At 40.9% G+C, this 20,944-nt stretch overlaps 1 protein-coding gene across 8 annotated transcripts in view; it reads right to left on the bottom strand.

Moving 5' to 3' along the window:
• SGMS1 (sphingomyelin synthase 1) overlaps nucleotides 1-20,944 on the bottom strand; it is a 280,487-nt gene that overhangs the window by 14,433 nt on the left and 245,110 nt on the right. For all 8 annotated transcript variants that reach the window (XM_024744803.1, XM_024744799.1, XM_024744800.1 and 5 more), the window contains one exon: nucleotides 6,925-7,042. In XM_024744803.1, coding sequence (XP_024600571.1) covers nucleotides 6,925-7,042 — 118 coding nt within the window. The remainder of the gene's footprint in view (nucleotides 1-6,924; nucleotides 7,043-20,944) is intronic.

The raw sequence follows: 20,944 nt of genomic DNA, 5'->3' as shown, positions 1-20,944 counted from the left end.
AACTTCTTGCCTCTGCCACTTAGTACCTGCAAGACAACAGGCAAGTCAAGCATCTCTGGACCAACTGCAACTTCCTCCCACTCATGACTGTGAGACTTCAATGAAAAAACATTGAGAATCATACCTGGCACGAAACAGGTAGACGTAATTTAGCACCGCTCGAAGTCTACCTCCCCTCCTCTCTCCCAAACAGTTTACTTTCTGTATCACTGGAGAGATGGCTTTCTAAGAGACAGATGTGATCATATCCTATTCACTGCTTCAACCTTTCCTGGCTTCCTGTGGCCAAACTCCTTAGAAGGGTGACCAGATTCCTTAAAATCTGCCCACAGCGTGCCTCTCTGGCTTTCTCTCTGCCACTCAGCCCACAGGATCACATGACCAGGCGTATCTAACTTTACCTGCGCCCTCAGACTTCCTTTCACACCCTTTCTGTTCTCTCCCTTTAACTCCACTTGGCAAACACCTACTCATCCTTTTCAGACTTGGCTCGGACGGCACCTCCTCAGTGCAGCCAACACTCCCAGCAAAGTTTGCCACCTTCTTCTCTGCTTCCATGGCAACTGAGCACCTCACGCCTATTACAGTGAGGGCTGTAGTCAGAGAATAATCTTATGTGTTACATGTCTGTCACAGCTTCTGGATGCCCATTTGTCTTACGTATTTGTGTATCCTCAAAATTTACCCCACGCAAGACAGGTCCTCTAGAAATGTTTGTTCAGAAGTAAGCGATCCGCTTGTTTGTGAAAAGAAGTCACATCTATAATCTCCCTGCCTCACAATCCCTGTCTCCCTGGAGACTTCCCATAAATAAGAAAACCATTTAGAAAGTTTATAAAATCATGTAAAAATGCATGTAACAAATGTTAACTATAAAGACACAGGAACAACTGCACAAAAAGCATGGTCAGAACTATGTAAGAAAAATACACATAAAGAACTAATAAATATACTGAAACATGAACAGCAGATAGAACCATGAGTGTAAAAATTTTCCTTTTTACATTTTTGCAATGTATCTATAATGAATGTAGAGTTTCTTTAAGATGGAGAAAAAATAACCTTTTTTTAAGACATAAAGAAGTGACTTAGTACATTTTTCTTTTTCTGTTTTTCTCATTCCTGAAAAGGGAAGAGAACAGTGGAGAGAAAAATGGGAAAGTGAAGAAGAGACTTGGGATGGGGAAGGTTACCGGAAATTATACAGCAGGAAATTTTTTAAAAAATGAGAATGAACAAAATGATAAGAAACTGGGAGGCAAGCAGAAAATTAGGTAAAATCAAGCACTGACAATTTAAATTCCACACGATTCAACAGGATGACATAAAGCTATTTTGGTAACAGAACACAAGCCATATTCTGAAATGCTGATAAGGTTAGCAGGAGCTAATCAGAACATCAACATTTGTCAGCGAGGAGGGCAGCTTTTGAACACTCAAGCTGTTACCTAAGAAAGTAGGAAAGAACTTAAAAAGGTTATAAAATCCTAAAAAGCAGTGAGTCTTGTGCCTTGTAAGACTGAACACATGCCAGTAAAGAGACCCTTGAGACTGAGGATTACTACATCACAGCTTAGCATCGAACTGAAGGAGGTGCTTTGATCTTTCTAATGCGTGCAATGCAAAAAAAAACTGACAGTGGCAGGAAAGAACACGGAAGTCTTTCTGTTATTATATTTGTATTTTATTGTTCCACTGAACAATTAATCTCAGATGTCCAATTAATCTCAGCCTTGTCTGACAGTGGGCTATGTTCAAGTATGCTGGATGGAAAAAAAAAAGACACGTTTTTGAAGTTCAAGAGAATCATTCCACTGAAAACACCATGTCAGATTAATGCGTTAGCCAGCTAAGTACCCAGGATGTAACGTAACTCTCTCGTTTTGAAAGTTTTCAAATCTAAGGTCACCATGGAGACCAAAAACCAGAACCAACATGAATCTCACTTTAATGCTTAGGCATTAGATTAACTCAAGTGATGATTAAAATGAGAGTTGAAAACAGCATAAGTTATTCCTTCTCTTCCAATAACATTAGTGTATCTGTGTTATCTGGGGCAGGTTTTTTTCTTTCTTTTTTTTCTTGTGGAGTTTGCTACAACAACAACAACAAAAATTTCTTACATAAAGCTTAGGACACAGAAGAATTCTCAAATGTTTCTGCCTTTTTTATTTTTAAAAACTGAATCCTAAAAAGTTAGAACAAGATGACAAGAAGGTGTTTTCTGGTTGGGACACATGCTCCTTGGAGAAAAGCTGTGTTGAGATTAACAAGGGGTAATCAAGGTTGCACTAACTTGACAGCCTCGTAAGCCCACCACACACACCCACTGGGATACAGGACTAGTGCTTCCCAGAAGCTCCTGTTCCAGGAACCGAATGCTTCCTTCCCTTCTCACGCCCCAGCAGCTCATCTCTGTTGCAGGAGCATCTGATGACAGGCCCCCTTCTCTTCTCACCTCATCATTTCACATGACGATTACTTCTCTAAGCCATGACATTTTGTGAAGTAAAGGGTACACTGCCATCAAGTGAATGAACACTAGGAACAATTTTCTTAATTACTACTGCATACCTGTTGGAACATTTTTCTTAGAAGCCATGCATTTTGAATACTGGTGTTAAGGGAAGAATTAAGTATACTAATTATGGGGCTTTGCGTGTTAGCAGAACCAAGTGCCATAAGCCCTGTCTTGCCAACAAAGGGACTGAGGCTCTGAGAAGTTAAATGCAACTGCTGCACAGCTAGCAAGTTCACGTGCCCATGTTAAACAAAGTCGTATTCTAAAGCTCAACTCTTTTCCCTTGGAGTTTAATGATGACTGATAACCATAAGAATATCCACCAACCAACAGGCCTTAGATGGTGTCTCAAGTCAGGGGGTAACCAATTCTGGAAGCATCATATGTTAATGTCCTGTCTCTGGACTTTTCATCCACACCAACAGCTTTAACACCACCGAGAATATGATGAATCACAAATATTTAATTTCTAGCGCTGATTTTTCCCTCAATTTCAGATGTAGACTGCTAGTTGGCCTGGACACCACCACTTAGATATCTCACAAGTACCTCAGACTCTATTTGTTTAATCTGAAGTCATTAACTCCGTTTTCCTCCTTACCTTATAATTATGCCAGTGGTAAAAGCCAGTTGCCTTTGAAATCCTTCCTTTCTCTCCTCATTCCCTATATCAAATGTATTGCTAAGCTGTACTGATTCAGCCACTTAAATATTGCTCAAATCTGTCTCCACTTCTCTTATCCCTACGGCCAGCAGCTTAGCTTAAGGTCCTTATATCACAGCATTTTCCACATTATATAAGATGAAAGTTTGGATGAGGTGGTCTTAAAGCACTTTCCACAAAGGCAGGGACTTCTGTCTACTTTGCTCACCCCCTTGCACTCCAGTACCTCAGACACAGCAGGTGCTTAATGCACGTTAAATACATTTCCTCTGGATGAATAAGAGTCTAGGCGTTAAGGCGTGATGGCCACACCAAGCTTTCTTATTTCTGTACAGCATCTTACATCTACAGAGCCCTGTGTATTTACTGCCTTCTTTCACTCTCGCAACTCCTTAAGATGGTATGAAAAGTGCCATAAGCCCTGTCTTGCCAACAAAGGGACTGAGGCTCTGAGAAGTTAAATGCAACTGCTGCACAGCTAGCAAGTGCTGGACGACATCACCCTCACTCTGACCTCAGTGTTCTTTCTACTACTGGGTAGGTTTGTATTTTTACGGGGTAATAAGTCCCCTCTCTGTGCAATGGTTCAGAGAGAGTTTGATCAAGATTTGGTGGCGAGGATATTGAGACACTGGACTGGATGACTTTCAGTAAGGTTCCTTTCCGTTTTGACTAACCAAGCCCTGGGTAGGGCTCTAAGGTAGGCAGAGGTGGTCTCTGGGATCTCTCTCGAGCACTATCTCTCGCTCCCTTCTGACACTGTTCCCCAGTGCAGTGTTCTGACCCTTGTCTGACCTCTCAGTTTCTTAAGCTTGATCTCCAAGAGGCAGCACTGCGCCTTCAAGACCTTTTCCAAGTCTTCTGTCTAGCTTCAGAAATCATTCTGTTTTACTTGTGAAGTGTTCTTGCCAAAGAAATTAGAACAACTGAATCAAGTCTCCAGAGCCAACTTTCTATTTAGAGGAAATATGGAGGAGAGAGGAAGAAGTTAATTGACACTAGAAAGAAGCAAACAGATAAGTCCAGAATGTGGGATATTCTACAGGACAACTGCTCTGATCTCTGTAAGTTACTGATGGGGTTTACAAAAAGGGGGTAGGGGGACTTCCCTGGCGGTCCAACGGTTCAGACTTCGAGCTCCCACTGCAGGGGGCACAGGTTCGATCCCGCGTGCCAAAAAAAATAAACGGGGGGTGGGGAGGAGAGAAGGAACTGCTCTAGAATGTAGAGACTTAACAGACAGAACAACTAAATGTCATATAAAGACTGTGGATCCTAATTTATACAAACCAACTGTTTTTTTAAAAAAGGCATTTTTTTAAGACAATCAAGATATTCCACGAGTTGGTAATTGCCAATACCAAAGAATTACTGTTAATTGTGCCGAATGTACCAACAGCGTTAAAGTTATGAGATAAAACGTCCAAAATTTTTAGATGCATGTTAAGTATGTAGCAATGAAATAACATTGTCTGGGGTTTGCTTTAAAATACTTCAAAAGAAAGACAGAAGATAAGATGAAGCCAATGTAGTAAATCTTGGTAACTACTGAATCTGGGTGCTGGCACATGGTGGCTCCTTATACTCGTTTCTCTCTGGGATACAGTTGAAAAATTTCAGAACAAAAAACTGTTTTTTTGAACCCATTCTTCCAAGAACTCTGTTCTACAAAAGAATTAGATTTAGTGAGTTTTTACTAATAATTTTTGCTAACATCTTACCCCCTCCTGTATACTTTACTTTAAAGATTCTAATTTCCAGAAGACTGTCACAGAAAGATGGCCCTAGTCGGGGTTTCTGGCAGCATGATAAACGAGTGACACACTTGGGTCTGCTTTTGCATACTGTCCCTGCCATTACCTCTGTCTTTACCAAGAAAACCCACAAGCTATATTTAGCTATGGGATCTTGATTGGATGTGCTGATGACTCAAGCTGACTCTGTAAGTGCCAATACTAACCAAGTGTGGGGTTGCCGGCAACTGAGTGGAGCTGCAGAGGTCCTAAGAAGAAACAAAGCTGGAACCAGATCAGGGAGAAAGGCCACACACACAGCACGACCCCTTGATGCTGGGTCCATCTTCAACATGGGCTGGACCAGATCCCACATCTACCTAAACTGGTATGACATGTTCCTTGGTGGAGAAACTTCCCAGGCACAGACTTTTTTAAGAACCGAACTACTACTGAGAACACACTTGCTTATCAAGCCAGCCTCCCAGCAGGAGTCTACATCACTGGGTCCTCAGTGACAACAAGGTATTTCGTCTAAGTCAGGAGCTGTAGGCAAGTGCCTGAGAGCTTTCATAGAGGATAAAGAAGATGTGAGGCTGGCTTTCTTTGGAAGGGCTGAAGAAAGAGCAAGGAGATGCAGAGAGGCAGGATTGCTGATGGAGACGAGTAGAACCTTGGGATCATTCATGCCTTATGACGGCTTCTCCAGTTACGGAAACAGACTGTAGCAAAAACGGAAAGAGGGCAGTAACAAACTAGCTACCTCTCTGAGCACGTATGTAAGTCTAGGAAGGAAGGGGACCACAGTAAGCAAGCAACCTAAAGAGATCCAGAATTTCAAAAGATAAAGACACCACTTTAAAAATCCCTCTTCCAGGGCTTCCCTGATGGCGCAGTGGTTGGGAGTTCACCTGCCGATGCAGGGGACACGGGTTCGTGCCCCGGTCCGGGAGGATCCCACATGCCGCAGAGCGGCTGGGCCCGTGAGCCATGGCCGCTGAGCCTGTGCGTCTGGAGCCTGTGCTCTGCAATGGGAGAGGCCACAACAGTGAGAGGCCCGCGTACTGAAAAAAAAAAAAAAAATCCCTCTTCCAAGGGACTGGATTCTTCAGCCCTCTTCCAAGGTGCTATCAGAGAGAATGTCTCTTCTGGAAGTAACAAAAGTACAAATGGATGAAATTGAAAGGATGTTTCACTAGCACAAATGCGATGTGAAGAAATGATTCCAAACACACAGCATTCCATTTTTTCTCCCACCCAAATCGAGGAAATGAGCTTCTTCTACTCCTTATTACATTAAAAAGCTTTAATGTAGTTAGACATTTTTAAAACTAAATCTCCTGTTAATTATTTCATAAAATTCCGATGATCTCCCCAGTTGAAATTATTCCAAGGCAAAAGTTGGGGTAAGGAGTATTACGTGAATCTGATGGAAAGGTAGAGACAATAGAAGAGGAATAAAGTTTATTTTAAAGAAAAGCTTCTATGCTACTAGAGAAGATCAATACAGCAAAATGTCCCGCCAGGGAGGAGAGATCTTGTTTGGGTGGGTGGAGGGTGCAAAGGGACAGGAATAGTGTCTCTAGCTCTGCTGTTCCGGATTCCCACCGTAGGGATTAATAGAAAGAAGGAAAAAATATCATTTGAAACAGAACCTTCCATCTAAGAGAGGGAAAACGCATATAAAAGCTTCTGGATCTGTATCAAGGGAGCGAATGATATTTTAAAAGTATGGCAGGAAACCAAAGAGCTATGCCCACACACAAAGCTGAACTGCTTCCATCACACTAACTAGACCACGTATTTCCCCAGCTGCGAAGCACTGGGGTTTGGGAATTTTAAGAAGGGTGGGGCCACCTAGCTGTATTGCTTAGTGACGTTCCCAGATGAAGGCAAAGGGACTTGATCCTATTCTAAAGAAATTTTTACCTTTGGCCTACATCAAAGGACCCCTGGGCAAGATGAGAAACAAACAAAAAGGGAAATTACAGCAAGGAATGGTTTACCTTCGGAGAGCAGTTGAAATGCATACCGGGTACTGGGAGTGTAGTTACATACATTGTAATACACCGATACAGGTACAGCGTGCCAACTATGCAGAAAAATCTTCTGCTAATAATAGACCTAGAAAAAGGGAAAAACAGGGCAGACACTCAGTCATGAAATTTCGCAGGTTCATTTACTTCAAGTTTTCAATGACCCAACAATACACACAAACCCCAAAACTACTTGAGAGATTGAAATCAGAATTTTATAACTATAGCTAAGAGCAGATTAAGGTGAGGATTTTGAGAATGATTCTGTTTTTTATTTTTAAATATTAACTTTAATGCCAGTGGAGTTTAAAACACTATATTGCTATTAATTGGGCTTCCTGAGGCCTTAAACATGAGTTGACATTCAACTGATGTACAAGTAGGGCCTATTCTGATGGGTCAGAGCTGACTCAGTACCTGTGGTTAAACATTTAGAGAGTGTCTTTTCTGTCATAAAAAAGATGTTCAGAAAATTACAATGACATTAAAATGAGAATTCAAAACTTTTCTGACATGTAATGAGCCAAAGACATTAAACCACTGTACTTGTACATCCCAGAAACTGATTATCTTAGCAGATCTCCAAGGTAGCATGATGCCAAGAAAAGAGCCTGTCTCAGTGATAGCATCCAACCTCTCTCTGCTAACTATGTGGCCTTGGGATAGACTATTGACATCTCTGAGTCTCAGTTTCCTAATCTGTAAACCAGAAATAAGAACATTAGAAATGATGTACGGAAAATCCCTGCCATCCATGCACAGGGGCAGTCAACAAATGTATACATTTTGTGGATGAATCACAAAATAAGCAAGAATTAGAATCACACATCTTTTCCATTTCAAGTTTATTGGTGGTTCTAATGAAATTATTTGATATGTATATGTGAACATGTATATTGAGTTTGATAACTTCTCCTAATAGCAATTTCCACATAGGTTTGGCTTTAACTAGATTAAGTTGTACAAACTTAAGTGTATCCTTGAACAAGAATGTCCCTTCCCTTCTAATTCTACCTGTTCTATCTTGTTCTACCACAGGCCAGAATCACAGTCCTGTGGGTCTCCTCCTCTTCAACCTTGAGGGGTTCAAATTTTTCCTTGGCCCAGGGCAACCTGACATAAATAAACACACATTTTTTAGAAACAGTGAACAGGCTTTCCTCTGAGGATACTGAACATTCACTCTATAATTGTACAATGTGCCTCTATTTTTATGCAGGATGGACATTCCTACTGGAGGAGAATCTGTATCGTTTGTATTTTTTAACAAGAGGAATGAAGTGATATGTCGCCTGTGTGATTAGAAATTAATTTAAAAATAACCCACATAACTGTATTAGTATTTCATTCATAACTACACAGTTCATGTAAGGTCCTTAGGTTGTACGGGTAGAGCCTGGGTGTTGTGCCTCTTTACCCAGATTTTAGAAACTGGGTCAAAACTGCTTACCACAGAGAATGTCTCATTTTCTCTTATTAAAGCTGTGCTTGCCACCTCCAAGGGCAAGAATTTATTCAGCATAAAGCTGTCTTTTATAAAGGTATGTGCCTCTAATTTCACTTGATGAAAAGCACAGTATAATTAAACAATATAAAGAGGGACAATACTAGAGAATATTACTAGACTATAAATGTCTTACCAAAATAACTTGAAATACCCGCGTGAATTTTACATTGTAAGACACGATGATCATTTTTCTCAAAAAGAAAATGCCCTCTCTCACCATCCTGTTCAAACAAACAGAAATTACTTGCCATTTTACTTGAACTATACGAAAAGCATCTACAACAGAAAACTGTTAAGTCTATTTAGATATGTTAATCTCTTTAGATGAAGAGAAGCAAATAAAATGACTCCTATCACTCCATTTTGGGAAAGATTACTATCTTAAATCCCTTTGCCTGGTGGTTTCATGGTGCACATAAGATACACACACGCACACACAAACACCAGTAACTATTTCCATACCTCAAACTTGAGTCACATTTGAGGAGCAGTGAAAAGACTTAGGATTATCTGAGAATGAGGTATATGAAAAAATGATGATGGATGAGAAACGACAAATTCTTTACCAAAAAATACTTTAAAAGTATCAAACATTAAAGATTCAGTCACATTTACTCTTTGACTTGAAGTGAAAAAGTCAAATGATTTTATCAATGTGACTCCATCAATATTCACATGGTGACAAGTTGGAAGTGACTATTAATAAGAATCTTCTGATCTTTGGTATTAATCTTTTTGAAAGTAAGCTTAGAATATCTTCAATGTATAATTTTAAACAAGAATCTCCTACCATAAACTTTAAAAAGCAGTATATAAAAGTGTTTCAAAAACTTGTATCCTGTTAAGGTATTTTTCCTTAATCAAACAATTTCACACATTAGAATTCTTTCTTACTTAAGTTTAAAAGTTCAAGATGTGCTTTAAAGAAAAAAGGTTTAAAGTAGTTAAAAATGTAACAAGACAACAAAAAAGCCACAGAGGAAAACATTAATGAGGTATTTCCAGAGATTAAGCAAATGCCAAGGACAATATGCACATTATAATTCTCAAAACCACAATGCTGTTCTTCTCACATGGGATATATCTCTCCTTTCACGTTGGAAAGAAGCCTGTTTCCTATCTGCTTGCACTCTGCAATGACTATCACGTCACAGACTCTTGTACTTGGTCACGATTATTCTTCTCTCAAGTATTTGAGTAATAGGCTCATTACTACTTGCTCTGACAGAAAAGAAAAACATTGTTAAATTAAAAAAAAAAAAAGGTAGTGGCTTAGTGGCTTATATTTTTTTCTAAGTCCCATGTAAAAGGTCTGCAATATAATGCAAGAGGAAGGAAACTGTCCCTTCTTCATTATTGTTAAATTCGATAAGGAAATATGAATAAAAGTGTTAATATTTTATAGATAATCATTAAGACTTGTTAGAATGGTATGTTATGTTAGGTCCAGGATAACTTTATTAAACCTTTTACTATCCCTACTTAAGGAGGAAAAAGTACACAGAACCTGATTAATTACTACCAAATACAGGCTTAAAATAGCAGTACTGCTTTGTTTCTGGCATTTGATACAATGGTCTAAAATTCTAAAGAAAAAACGATGAAAGAAATGAATATACTGGAAAGTAAAATTAAAATACTGGCAAGTTCTTTTGTTTCCCGCAAGTTGTCTCTTTCTGAGCTATAGCCAGAAGACACACAATTCTTTCAGTGCTCAGACCTGCTCTGCCAGCTCTTGAAACAAACAGGTCCTGAGACACAGCAGTGGAACTAAGCAACAATCCCAAAGTAGGAGGCGATAAACACGGGGGACAGCACATGTATCTGGACCAGGATCAGGGAGGCCCACATCTCTGGAGCAATCATGGAGGCCGGTGCGCAGTTCAGGTCCCTCCAGTATATGCCACAGGGACAAGGCGTCTCCAGCTTATCTTCACACAGATGCTGGCTCTACCTTTAGCAAAGGCTCGCGTGATGATTTGAATCATCTCAATTAACTTCTTTGGAAATTGGCTTCCTCGCCAGCAAAACGGTATCTTTCTTAATGATTCAGAGAAATGCTACTGAGGAATTTCCCCAGACTGTTATTAACAGTAACTAGGGGTTTGCCAAATTCCTCCTCTACGCCAAGCTCTGTGTCATTTAATTCTTAAAATAACCTGCAATGCAAGGCTATGATCCTTATTTTACAGATGGGGAAAATGCAGTTTCAGAGAGTCTAAGGTGAAATATAAATACATTACACAAGACAAAAAGATTCAGGAAATGGCTTCAAATTGTGTAAGAAATCCCAATTTCATTTTGAGACTACACTGTTGTGTACCAATCGATAAGCCAACATCCAATCACATTTAAACTACATATCAAAATCCACTTAACTCAGATTTTTCACTTAGTGTTTTATGTCATATTTTGTATTGACCCAGACCTCTACAAAATAAGCACTTCTGATAGTTATTTAATGATAACCATGTTAGTTATTAAAGTACTGAAAAAAATCCTTCTAGGTATCCAGAAGGAAACTGTCCATTCTTCATTATCGTTTGCACAGTCCGTGCCCAGTTAGATATGCTTTACGTTCCCCCCAGTGTTTGGTCAGTCATTCTGAAATGTCATCCATTTCTCAACATTCTATCTCGCCTGAACTTCCACTATGACCTTTGACCTAGTGTCACTAATTCCACTTGTGCCTCCCTAAAATCCTTTCTACAAAGAGCAGCCAGAATCATCTTTTGTTTGAAACAGTTAAACAGAGTATGTCCTTTAAAACCCTCCAATAGTTGCCAGATATATTTTGAATAAAATCCAAATCCTTTGCCAAGCCCATGAGGCCCTAGATGATCTGGCCGGCCTCTCTCTTAAGCTCACCTCCCACTGCTCTCCCCGCCATTCCTCAACTCCAGTCCGATGCCCTTGGTGCAACTGAACACATCACCCCAAGTCCCTCCTGCCTTAGGTAGGATCTCTGTGCCAGCCATTCCCTCTGCCTGGACTCCTGGAACACTGCCTGTCACTCAGGTCTCTGAGAGACCACCTACTCTAAAGAAGGTGCCTGGTGCCATCTTCCATTTTACTTTCTTCATAGCCTCCCACTCCCATTCCCACATTCTATTGAAGCTAACTCCAAAGAGTTTCTTAAATCTGTTTTCCTCCCTTTAGTTCCTTGCTACTAGTCCATGGATTCCCTGGATTATGACAACTGCTCAACATGACCCCAAGCTACCTTAACTGTTTTATCTTGCAGACCTGAATTCCACTGCCCTGGGCAAAACGAGCCCCACTCATCCGTTCCCTAAAACCCTAGTTTCTTGCTTTTGCCAGCAAATCTCTTTCCCTGGCCTCTCCTGTTACTCTATCCACCTACCTCAAATACCACCTCAGCATGAAGCCTCCTACATGTTCCCAACTGGGCAGAGCTACTTCATCCTCCAAATCACTTCAGAACTTGTTTTGTATTTTACGGTATTTTTAATAGTAAGATTGGCATCACCATTACCAACAGAGGCCCTCATTCCTTCTGTTAGAGGAAAAGCTCTTAAAGAAAGCTGCTCTTTACTTATGTTTTAGTCCCAGTGAGACTCATGACGGTACCGGTAATATGGGCAACACCTGCGGTTCTGTGCTTAACAGCTTCACTTTTTACTCCCTCTGACAGTGCTTTCCTGCTTCTTCCCATAAATGTTTGTCCTTTAAACTCTTTAATTTATCTGCCAGAATGAATCTCTGCTGATGCTCACCAATCCTTCACTTTGCATCGTTTCTGCACTTATACTTTAAGTGATGACACCTGCCAAGATGGCGGCATTCATCCAAGTAAGGACTGTGAGTCCTACCATCTTCCTCCCTTGCCTCCCCCGTCTCCTCATTGCCCTGTCTGGGCTTTCTACCCATCACAGGAGTCTCAACTGCTCCAGATGGTGAATTATGAAAACCCAGGGCTTAATTCGGTACTTTAAGAAGGAAAATCCCAAGGAAAGGGTTGTAAAACAAAAAGGAAGGAATAAATGCTGTAGAGTAAACAGAAAAGTAAAAACATATGCTCTCCCGGGAGATCCAGACTCGCCTAATACTTCCTGGGTGTGCACACAGGAGGATGGCAGTTCATGAATCAGGAGAATGAGAGGGACCCATGTACCCAGCCCAGAAATGTGTCTGTACACGCACGGTGCCTCTTTGCCTTAAAAAAATCCAACTCAAAGAGATTTTTGCATCTTTGGTATTAACTATGTTAACCACATTGCTGTTTAGCATATACTATTTTACAGAAGGAAAAAGTAAGATGTAAAGAGTTTAAGTACTAGCCTGGGGCCAGAGCGTCAGTCAATGAGACAGCCACAACAAAACCCAGGTCTCCAGATTTTCAATTAGTTCCTCTTTTCACTAATGAAATTGTCAAGTTAAAAGGAAAAAAAAAAAAAGGTAGTGGCTTATATTTTTTTCTAAGTCCCATGTAAAAGGTCTGCAATATAATGCAAGAATTAAGTTCAGGAAATGATCCATACTAGTTTAGGGAACTTGCAAAGAACAGATCATATTATAAAATTGTCCCCACTTAAGCCATCTTTTTAAAAAAATATTATTTCCTGAGTTAAATATAGATTGTAACATAAAGAAAAAATGTTACGCTGTAAGATATGAAAGACAACATATGATCTACTTGAGTTATGAAGAGTTAAAATCAAGTATCCTCCAGAAACTGCTGCATATATAAGTACCAAACAAAAGAAGTTACATTTCTTGTTAGTATTTTAGGCTATTAACAAAAATAGTATGTGCGCATATATACATATGTGTGTATACATAATACAAATATGTATGTGTACACATAACACAAATACGTATATGTATACAGATCTTTCTTCATTCCTTCCCTTCACCAAAACTCACCTTGAATCACATTCTTAAGGCTTGTTCAGTCACAGCGGGCAGAACTCAACAATGAATGTTTGCTCTTAAGCTAAAGGATTACCCTTAAAAGTAACATTTTCTTTTTAACAGGGGGTTGGATTCTAAAAACATAATAAGCACATACTTCACCAGCAATGGCTAACATTTACTGAATTCTAGGCACAGTAATCATCATAGTGCAATACTCAATTAATGTTAGCTGCTGCTATTATTATTTATTTATTCTCATAACAAATATATATTTATGCTAGGCATTATTCTGGGCACTGGAAATACAGCAGTGAACAGAATGGACAAAAAGCCTGCCCTGTGGTACTTATATTCTAGGGGGGGAGGCAGGCAATAAACAAGATAGATGATATACAGCATGTTAGGTAAGTGCTAAAGGGTAAAATGAAGCAAGAGTGTCATTGGAGGATGGGAGGTTACAATTTGGGGCTAAGTTGATCAGGGAAGGTGTCCCTGTATATGAGGGGGTTAACCATGAGGACATCTGGGGAAGAAGATTCCAAACAAAGGTTAGTATGTGTGGGTGTTGGCAGAGGGGTCAGGGAGCAGAGTGCATGAGGACATGAGGTCTGGAGGGACCTCCTTGGTCACCATAAGGACCTCTGACCTACAAGCTGTATGAGGGGACTTCCCTGGTGGCACAGTGGTTAAGAATCTACCTGCCAATGCAGGTGAAACAGGTTCCAGCCCTGATCCGGGAAGATCCCACATGCCATGGAGCAACTAAGCCTGTGAGCCACAACTACTGAGCCTAGGCTCTAGAGCCCGCGAGCCACAACTACTGAGCCCACGTGCCACAACTACTGAAGCCCACGCGCCTAGAGCCCGTGCTCCGCAATGAGAAGCCACGGCAATGAGAAGCCCGTGCATCACAACGAAGAGTAGCCCCCGCTCGCCACAACTAGAGAAAGCCTGTGCACAGCAACAAAGACCCAACGCAGCCAAAAATAAATAAATAAATTTTTTAAAAAGTAAAACTGAAACTAATTATTAAAAAAAAAACAAAACTGTATGAGGTGGGAGAAGAGTGACATACACCAGCTTACTGTACAGTGACACAATCTCTCTGCCGAGTTGACAAGTGACTTAAGGGAAAAAAGAATGGAAACAGAGAGACCAGTAGGAAGCTCCTGCAACAACCCACGTAAGAGACGACGTTGTTTAGACCCAGGGCAACAACAGAGGTGGCGAGAAGTGGTGGGATTAACAGACCAGATGTCGGGTGGAAGCAAATACCAACAACAAAACCGAGGCATTTGGCCTGAGAATGGGGCAGGACAGAGATGCCATTTACTAAGATGAGGATGGGGGCGAGGCAGGCTTGGGAACCAGGAGGACGCCAAGGACTCAGCTAAGTGCTTTATACACATTATCTCACTCCATCCACACAACAACGTTGAGATAAGACACTATTTTATTGTCCCCATTTTGTAGTGAGGAAACAATGCTACTCTAAGTATTTAAGTAATTTGACCATATTCACCTCAGTTAGTAGATGGCTGTAGGGATAAGATGATCTCAAACCAGTAAGATTTACAGTATAACGGAATGCTTAACTACCACTACCATGATACAAACAGGTTGAGGGGGGACATATGTGGTGACTTCTAAATAAGAGCATGAATACTTAGACAGACATCCCTGGTGGTTTTTTAAGAGAAGAGGGAAAGAGATCTGATCCCTGGGCACACTGTAAAATACAAGGCAAATGTGATACTACTTAAAAATACACACATATGTAGATTACACCTATATGAGCATACAGAAAAATATGAAAAGGAATATGAAACCAGATGCTAGCATTATTTATCTCAGGCAACATAAGTAAATTTTTTTTGTTTATCTTCTAATTGGCCTACAGGCAAGATACACTACTTAGTTTTTCCTTTTGTGTCATAAATAAAAATTAACTCATGAAAACTAATTTATTGCACCAATTTTTTTTTTTTTTTGCTTTCTCTCCCTTTTATCCTAAGTCTCAGTTTAAAAAGCCTCTTATAATATTTATGTTAACTTAAAACCTAAATTGCTGGAATTACTGAATTTAGCTTCCCTACAATTCCTAGGGTTTAGGCTAGTATTTAGGTCTTGAGACCTAAACTGGTAAAAATTAGAAGAGGTGAAAGTGGGTAAGACCATCTGTGAGCTAACAAAGTGAGAATGAGAAGTGAGGTAGAGCCTGGAACTGAATCTAGTGCCTAGAGTGACTGTCCTTCCCCACTCCAAGGAGGGCGAGCAGAGGCCTGCAAAAGCCTAGGACGCCCAGATTACACGGGAAGATAATGGGACAGGGAAGGTCCCCAGGAAGGAAAACAGGATCTTAACCCCGGGCTCTGCCGCCCAGGGTCAGAATCAAGGGGAGAAAACTTGCTAGAAACAGCAAGAAAAAGTCTAAGGTTGGGCGCGCCTGGTCAGCAGTCTTCAGTGGAAAAGCGTGACTGCATGGAGGCAGAGGGCATTTCCCAGACCCATGGTGAGTAGGGCCCATGCCACACCATACCTAGGAGGTCACAGGACAGCAGTCAAGTAGGACAGGACTCAGTACGCTTTCTACAAACTACTGTGGAACAGCCAAGTTGGGAGAGCTTTCAGGTTTGGCAGGTCCACCCTGGGGCAAGTATGAATGTCTCCTGGATGGTATATGACACATTAACCTTATTATCCAACACAGGACTGATCTGTTTTCATTCTATCTGTCCTCTGCATGTTGAATCTATGCTACTATATCTGCTAAGAAAACACATTTCCAGAGGACAGATGCCTATTATACCAGGACACTATGAGACTGGATTTATACTGAAAAGCCTTCAATCCTCAAAATATTCTGTGTGGGATCTTGGGCAAGTCAACAGCTTTTCTGTGTCTCAGGTATCTTCACTGAGACAAGAGAACACACTGCTTAAAGAGTTGATTGGATGAAATGACAGTGCATGTAAAAAAAAAAATTCTCGTTACTCAAATGTTTGGAATCTGCCGTTTGAACAGGGCGATAATGATTTTTGACAACATGGATGAAAAGGAACAGAAGAAAACAGACTTTGGGTAAGTATATAATAGATGCAGGTACATGTGAAGAGAGAGAGGAAAGGAAGGGAAGGGACGATCCATGAGCTCTTAACTTGCTTTATGGCTGGAGAGGAATATAACAGTCTATCAGCCAATTAAATAATGTGCTAGATGCCCCCAAAGCAATAACATGAGGGAATTTTTGTCCTCATGAGTTTTATACTTTAGGATAGAGTCTGGACAACACACACTTTAAAAACCTGAGATGTTACTGTGAAAACAAACAAAAATCCCCCAGGAGATAACCTCTATGTAGCTTTGCTTTGCTCACTGCTACATCACTAGCACCAGTCTTCAATAATTCTTGACGAATTACTAAATGTAAAGATGCCCTGAAGTTCCATTAGAGACCAGCCTAGCCTAGTGGTCCACAACGTACCATCGATTTCTAATAAAGTGAAACAGCCTTAAAAAAAAGGCTCTTCTGGAACTTGGAAAATAAACTCTATTGAAGGGACCTGCTTCATCTCAAATGCTCTACATCAACAGCTTTCAAGAACGTAACTTAGTCACAACCATCAGAGACTTAAAAACAACTGAAAAAATGTTGACAGTAACTGTGGTCATAAACTACCTTGGGGAGTAGAAGAGGAAAGAGATAAGTACTTTGATCCAATCAACTTAATGTGAAAAGAAACACTGATGGAATCAAACTGGGGTAAAATGAAAGATAAATGTTAGTGGAGTCTGGCCTGTTGAATAAGACACAAAAGAAACAAACAAAAAAATCAAATTAGCACCTGACAGCAGCAGTTGCCAATCAGCACAAGGCTCTGTCCTTGGAAATTACATTCCATTCACAGGAGAGAGGCAAATGCTGTAGATAAACCTTGTTATGTTGGCAGACACCCTCCTAACAAATAAGGCCTCCAAACCCAGGGCATTTACCAAACGATAAAATACAAAGTAAGTCTTTTCCAAAGCGGTCTCCCAACATAAAAAACATACTGCTGCCAAACATCTAAAAATCCACTGCAGTACTCTCAGAGTGTAATCCTGGGAAAGCCACACTGGAAAACTGTATCTGTTCCTTCCTTCGGGATCAAGGAAGCCCCCAGAAACAGTTCCGAATAGAGATGTCAAGTCTTAAGCAGGATCTGCCAACAGCACTTCCTTCTCTAGCTCCTTTCCTTTTGGTATGAGATCAGTTTTCAAAGAACCTACTTGGTGACCATTCTACCACTCTCTCCATAACTCTATATAACTGTTTATGCCAGAATATTCTACTCCATGCCCAAAATGCCTCAACCACAAAGCTCTTTCAACTCCACCCCACATCCCAACTATCCAATGGCTCCTTTTCTTTTTTCTTCAAATCTTTACACCACCAGTGGATCAATATATCCTGCAATATTTAATTCATCGTTTTACTATCCACCCTCACTCCCCACCTGACTTGTGCTACTCCTTTTAGGCAAATATCTGATCTAAAAGCAGCCATGACAGAAAACAAATATACACATCACCTGACTTTGCTCTGAAGCAAAATATATTCAAGCAACGTTGAGAGAGCTCTCAAATTAGTGAATTCTATCTCAACCTATGGTTCATTCCTCATTAAATTTCAAATAAAATTCAGAGATTCACAGAGAGACCCCAAAACCCTGTATGAGATACTGTAACAGAAGTCAGCCCTGTGGCTATAAAAGATTAAGGAGTTCTAAATGTAACAGAAGCCATAGCTTCTAGGAAGTTTATCCCTTCCCCACAGCCCAGCACAAAATGTATTCATTGGCCAAACGTGAGTCTAAGTCGCGGTCATCTTCCAACTGGACCATTTGTAATGGCATCCTAACACCCATCCCCCGCCTTCCACTCTTGCTTCCCTATTCTCTAAACAGCAGCCAGAGGGCTTCTTTTAAAATACCAATCTGTTGACATCATTCTCCCCTAATGACATCATCACACTTGGAACAAAAATCCTGCCTCTTTTTCCACAGCCCACGATGCCATCCATACCTCCCTGACCCCGTGTCACTGCTTCCTCCCAGCTCGCTTGGCCACGCAGGCCCGTGGCTATTCCCCAGGTAAACCTCAGAGACTCTGTACTTGCTGTGCCTCCTGTCTTGACTGCTCCTGTCCCAAACACCTACTTGGTACACCCCCATTTGATTCGGGTGTCTGCTCAACTGTCACCTCATTAGAGGACTTTTCTGATCACCCAATCTAAAATGCCACCTCCTCCCCACTATCCCCAACACTTTCTAACCCTTTAGACTGCTTTATTTTCCTCCATTTCTCTTATCACTGCCTGGTATGATATATTCATTTGTTCACAACTGTTACACCCTGGTCAGAATACAAGCTGAGGTGAGAACATCAGGGGCCTCTGCTCACTGCAGCACCCCCAGGGTCTACCACAGTGCCTGGCACACAGTAGGTTCTCAGTGAATACAAGTTGAATGAATGAATGAATTTTAAACGAACACTTTCTATGTGCCAGGCTCTGTATCAGGCAGTGGGATATAAAGATGAATGACAAAAAGGATCTGGTCTTTTCCCTTGGGGAACTTAAAAGTCCAGCAATGAAGGAGATACACACACAATGAATAGAATGGACTGTGATATGAGCTTGAAGTGTTCAAGGAAAACCGTGGAGTAGAGTAGCTGGAGATGAGGTCGAACAGCCTGGGGTCAGATTATGAAGGACCCTAGGCTTCAGGCTAAGGAACTGGGCCTCCATCTGAGCACCCGCTATTCTTCACTAAGTAGGAATGGAAAGAGGTAATGAATCTGAAATTAGAATGGACAGAACTTAGTGACTATTTATATGAAAGGAACCGAGAAGTTCTAGGTTTCTAGGAAATGTCACTGCCCACATAGGAGGAAGAAGAAGTTGAAAGAAAAAAATGACAAATCTGGTTTTAGAAAAGTTGAGTTTGAGGTACCTATGACCACCATACTAAGTCATAATGCCTTCTCAAGTGGCTAGAAAATTCTTGGCTTGGAAATTCTGCCAGCCTGCTCCTTGGCCTTCTTCTTGGTGGGCGTTTACCACGTCCTAATAGCGCTGAGCCACCTGTATCACATTTGGGTGCCATCGTGTCAGCTAGGATATAGCCATGCATGGAAAGTCCCTACCAAATCTGTCCTTTTAACATATTCTTTAATCACACTTTCTTAAAACAAGGGATACCTGTTTTGCAGTGAAGTCTGACACAAATGCAGAGATTTCCCAGGAATTTTTCCTAGTCAGTGGCTTGAAAGTCCAATTCTAAATGGGGAGACAACATTATTTACAATTTTAAAAATCAAAAAGTTGTCAAGGACAGGCATTGTTGTTGCTTTCCAACTTCACGACGTTACGGAAGCCCCATGCGGACCTATGTATATATCAGCATATGTACATACAGACATGAGGGGGAGATGTTAAGAATGAAAAGGAGGCAAAAAAAATTTAAGTACAAAAAACAAAACTTATGTTTAACAGTAAAGGACAACTGTATACAGCATAAGGATAGAACCAAATGTCACAATGTCATAAATTCGGGCACCAATGTTTTCTAGCACCTTGAACATCTGGCTGAAGGGTTTGCTGTCAGGAGATGTTGCTCAAATTCCGGCATATCATTTCTCAATAAGTCATCCTCTACAGTTTCAGCCCCTGATTCTTCTCTAAAAAGTAGAAGATAAAGAAGCAAGAAGGAATAGGCTGATTTTTTAAGGTTCCAAGACTCTTAAAGTAAAATTAAAATGTCCCTTTGGAAATTACTGATCAGGCAGGTTTAATTCCTAGGAGGTCTGGACATACTCCTAAGTAGCAAACTTCCTGGTGGAGGTTGGGGAGAGGGGTCAAGTGTCAGAAGAGTCAAGCACAAAACGAGAGGTTATCACTTTTAAACAGAATATTCCATAACCAGAAGGATCCATTTTCCCAACATACCTAATAATAAAACTGTTACACTGCCATAGCCAAATAACTAGAAACAAGGGATCTCTGACTGTACGAAACAGTTTAATCTTCTTTATGAAGGCCAGGGAAAGGGAGCTCATTAATACCCACTGCTTGGTGTGTCAAGCTCTATCTTTCTTCCTACCTCTTCCATGTCTGGTGTGCCACACACACTGAAGACAGGTCTCAAGGACGGAGATGGGAAGCCACAGATGTGTCCCAGGAGCAGGACAAGGGTGGGGATAATGACAAGCATTATCATGACAACAGCTGAGTTATCCTGCTGACGTGGAAACCAGAGAGAGGACCTTAAAGAATCCTTAGTTGGATGCACTCTGGACGAAAAATGCTCTGCAGTTAATAATACTCAAACATAACTGGCCCATTCAATAACGTTAGAATCAGATAAAACACAGTTGTACAGAACATAGAAATCATCTAGACTGAGAGGTCTTTATTTATCTGTGAGAAAAACAAGGCACCTGAGATTTGGAGATTCATCCACACCACCCACCATGTGAGGGCATGGCTGGGGCTGGAGCCCAGGCTGCCTGTGTCCTAGCCCCGGGTTAATTTTGCCCAAGGTGTGCGTCAACTGATTTATGGCT

The sequence above is a fragment of the Neophocaena asiaeorientalis genome, unplaced genomic scaffold (genome assembly GCF_003031525.2).
Source record: "Neophocaena asiaeorientalis asiaeorientalis breed wild unplaced genomic scaffold, Neophocaena_asiaeorientalis_V1.1 scaffold131, whole genome shotgun sequence".
NCBI classification, from domain to species: Eukaryota; Metazoa; Chordata; class Mammalia; order Artiodactyla; family Phocoenidae; genus Neophocaena; species Neophocaena asiaeorientalis.
This window is presented reverse-complemented; position numbering and strand designations above follow the sequence as displayed.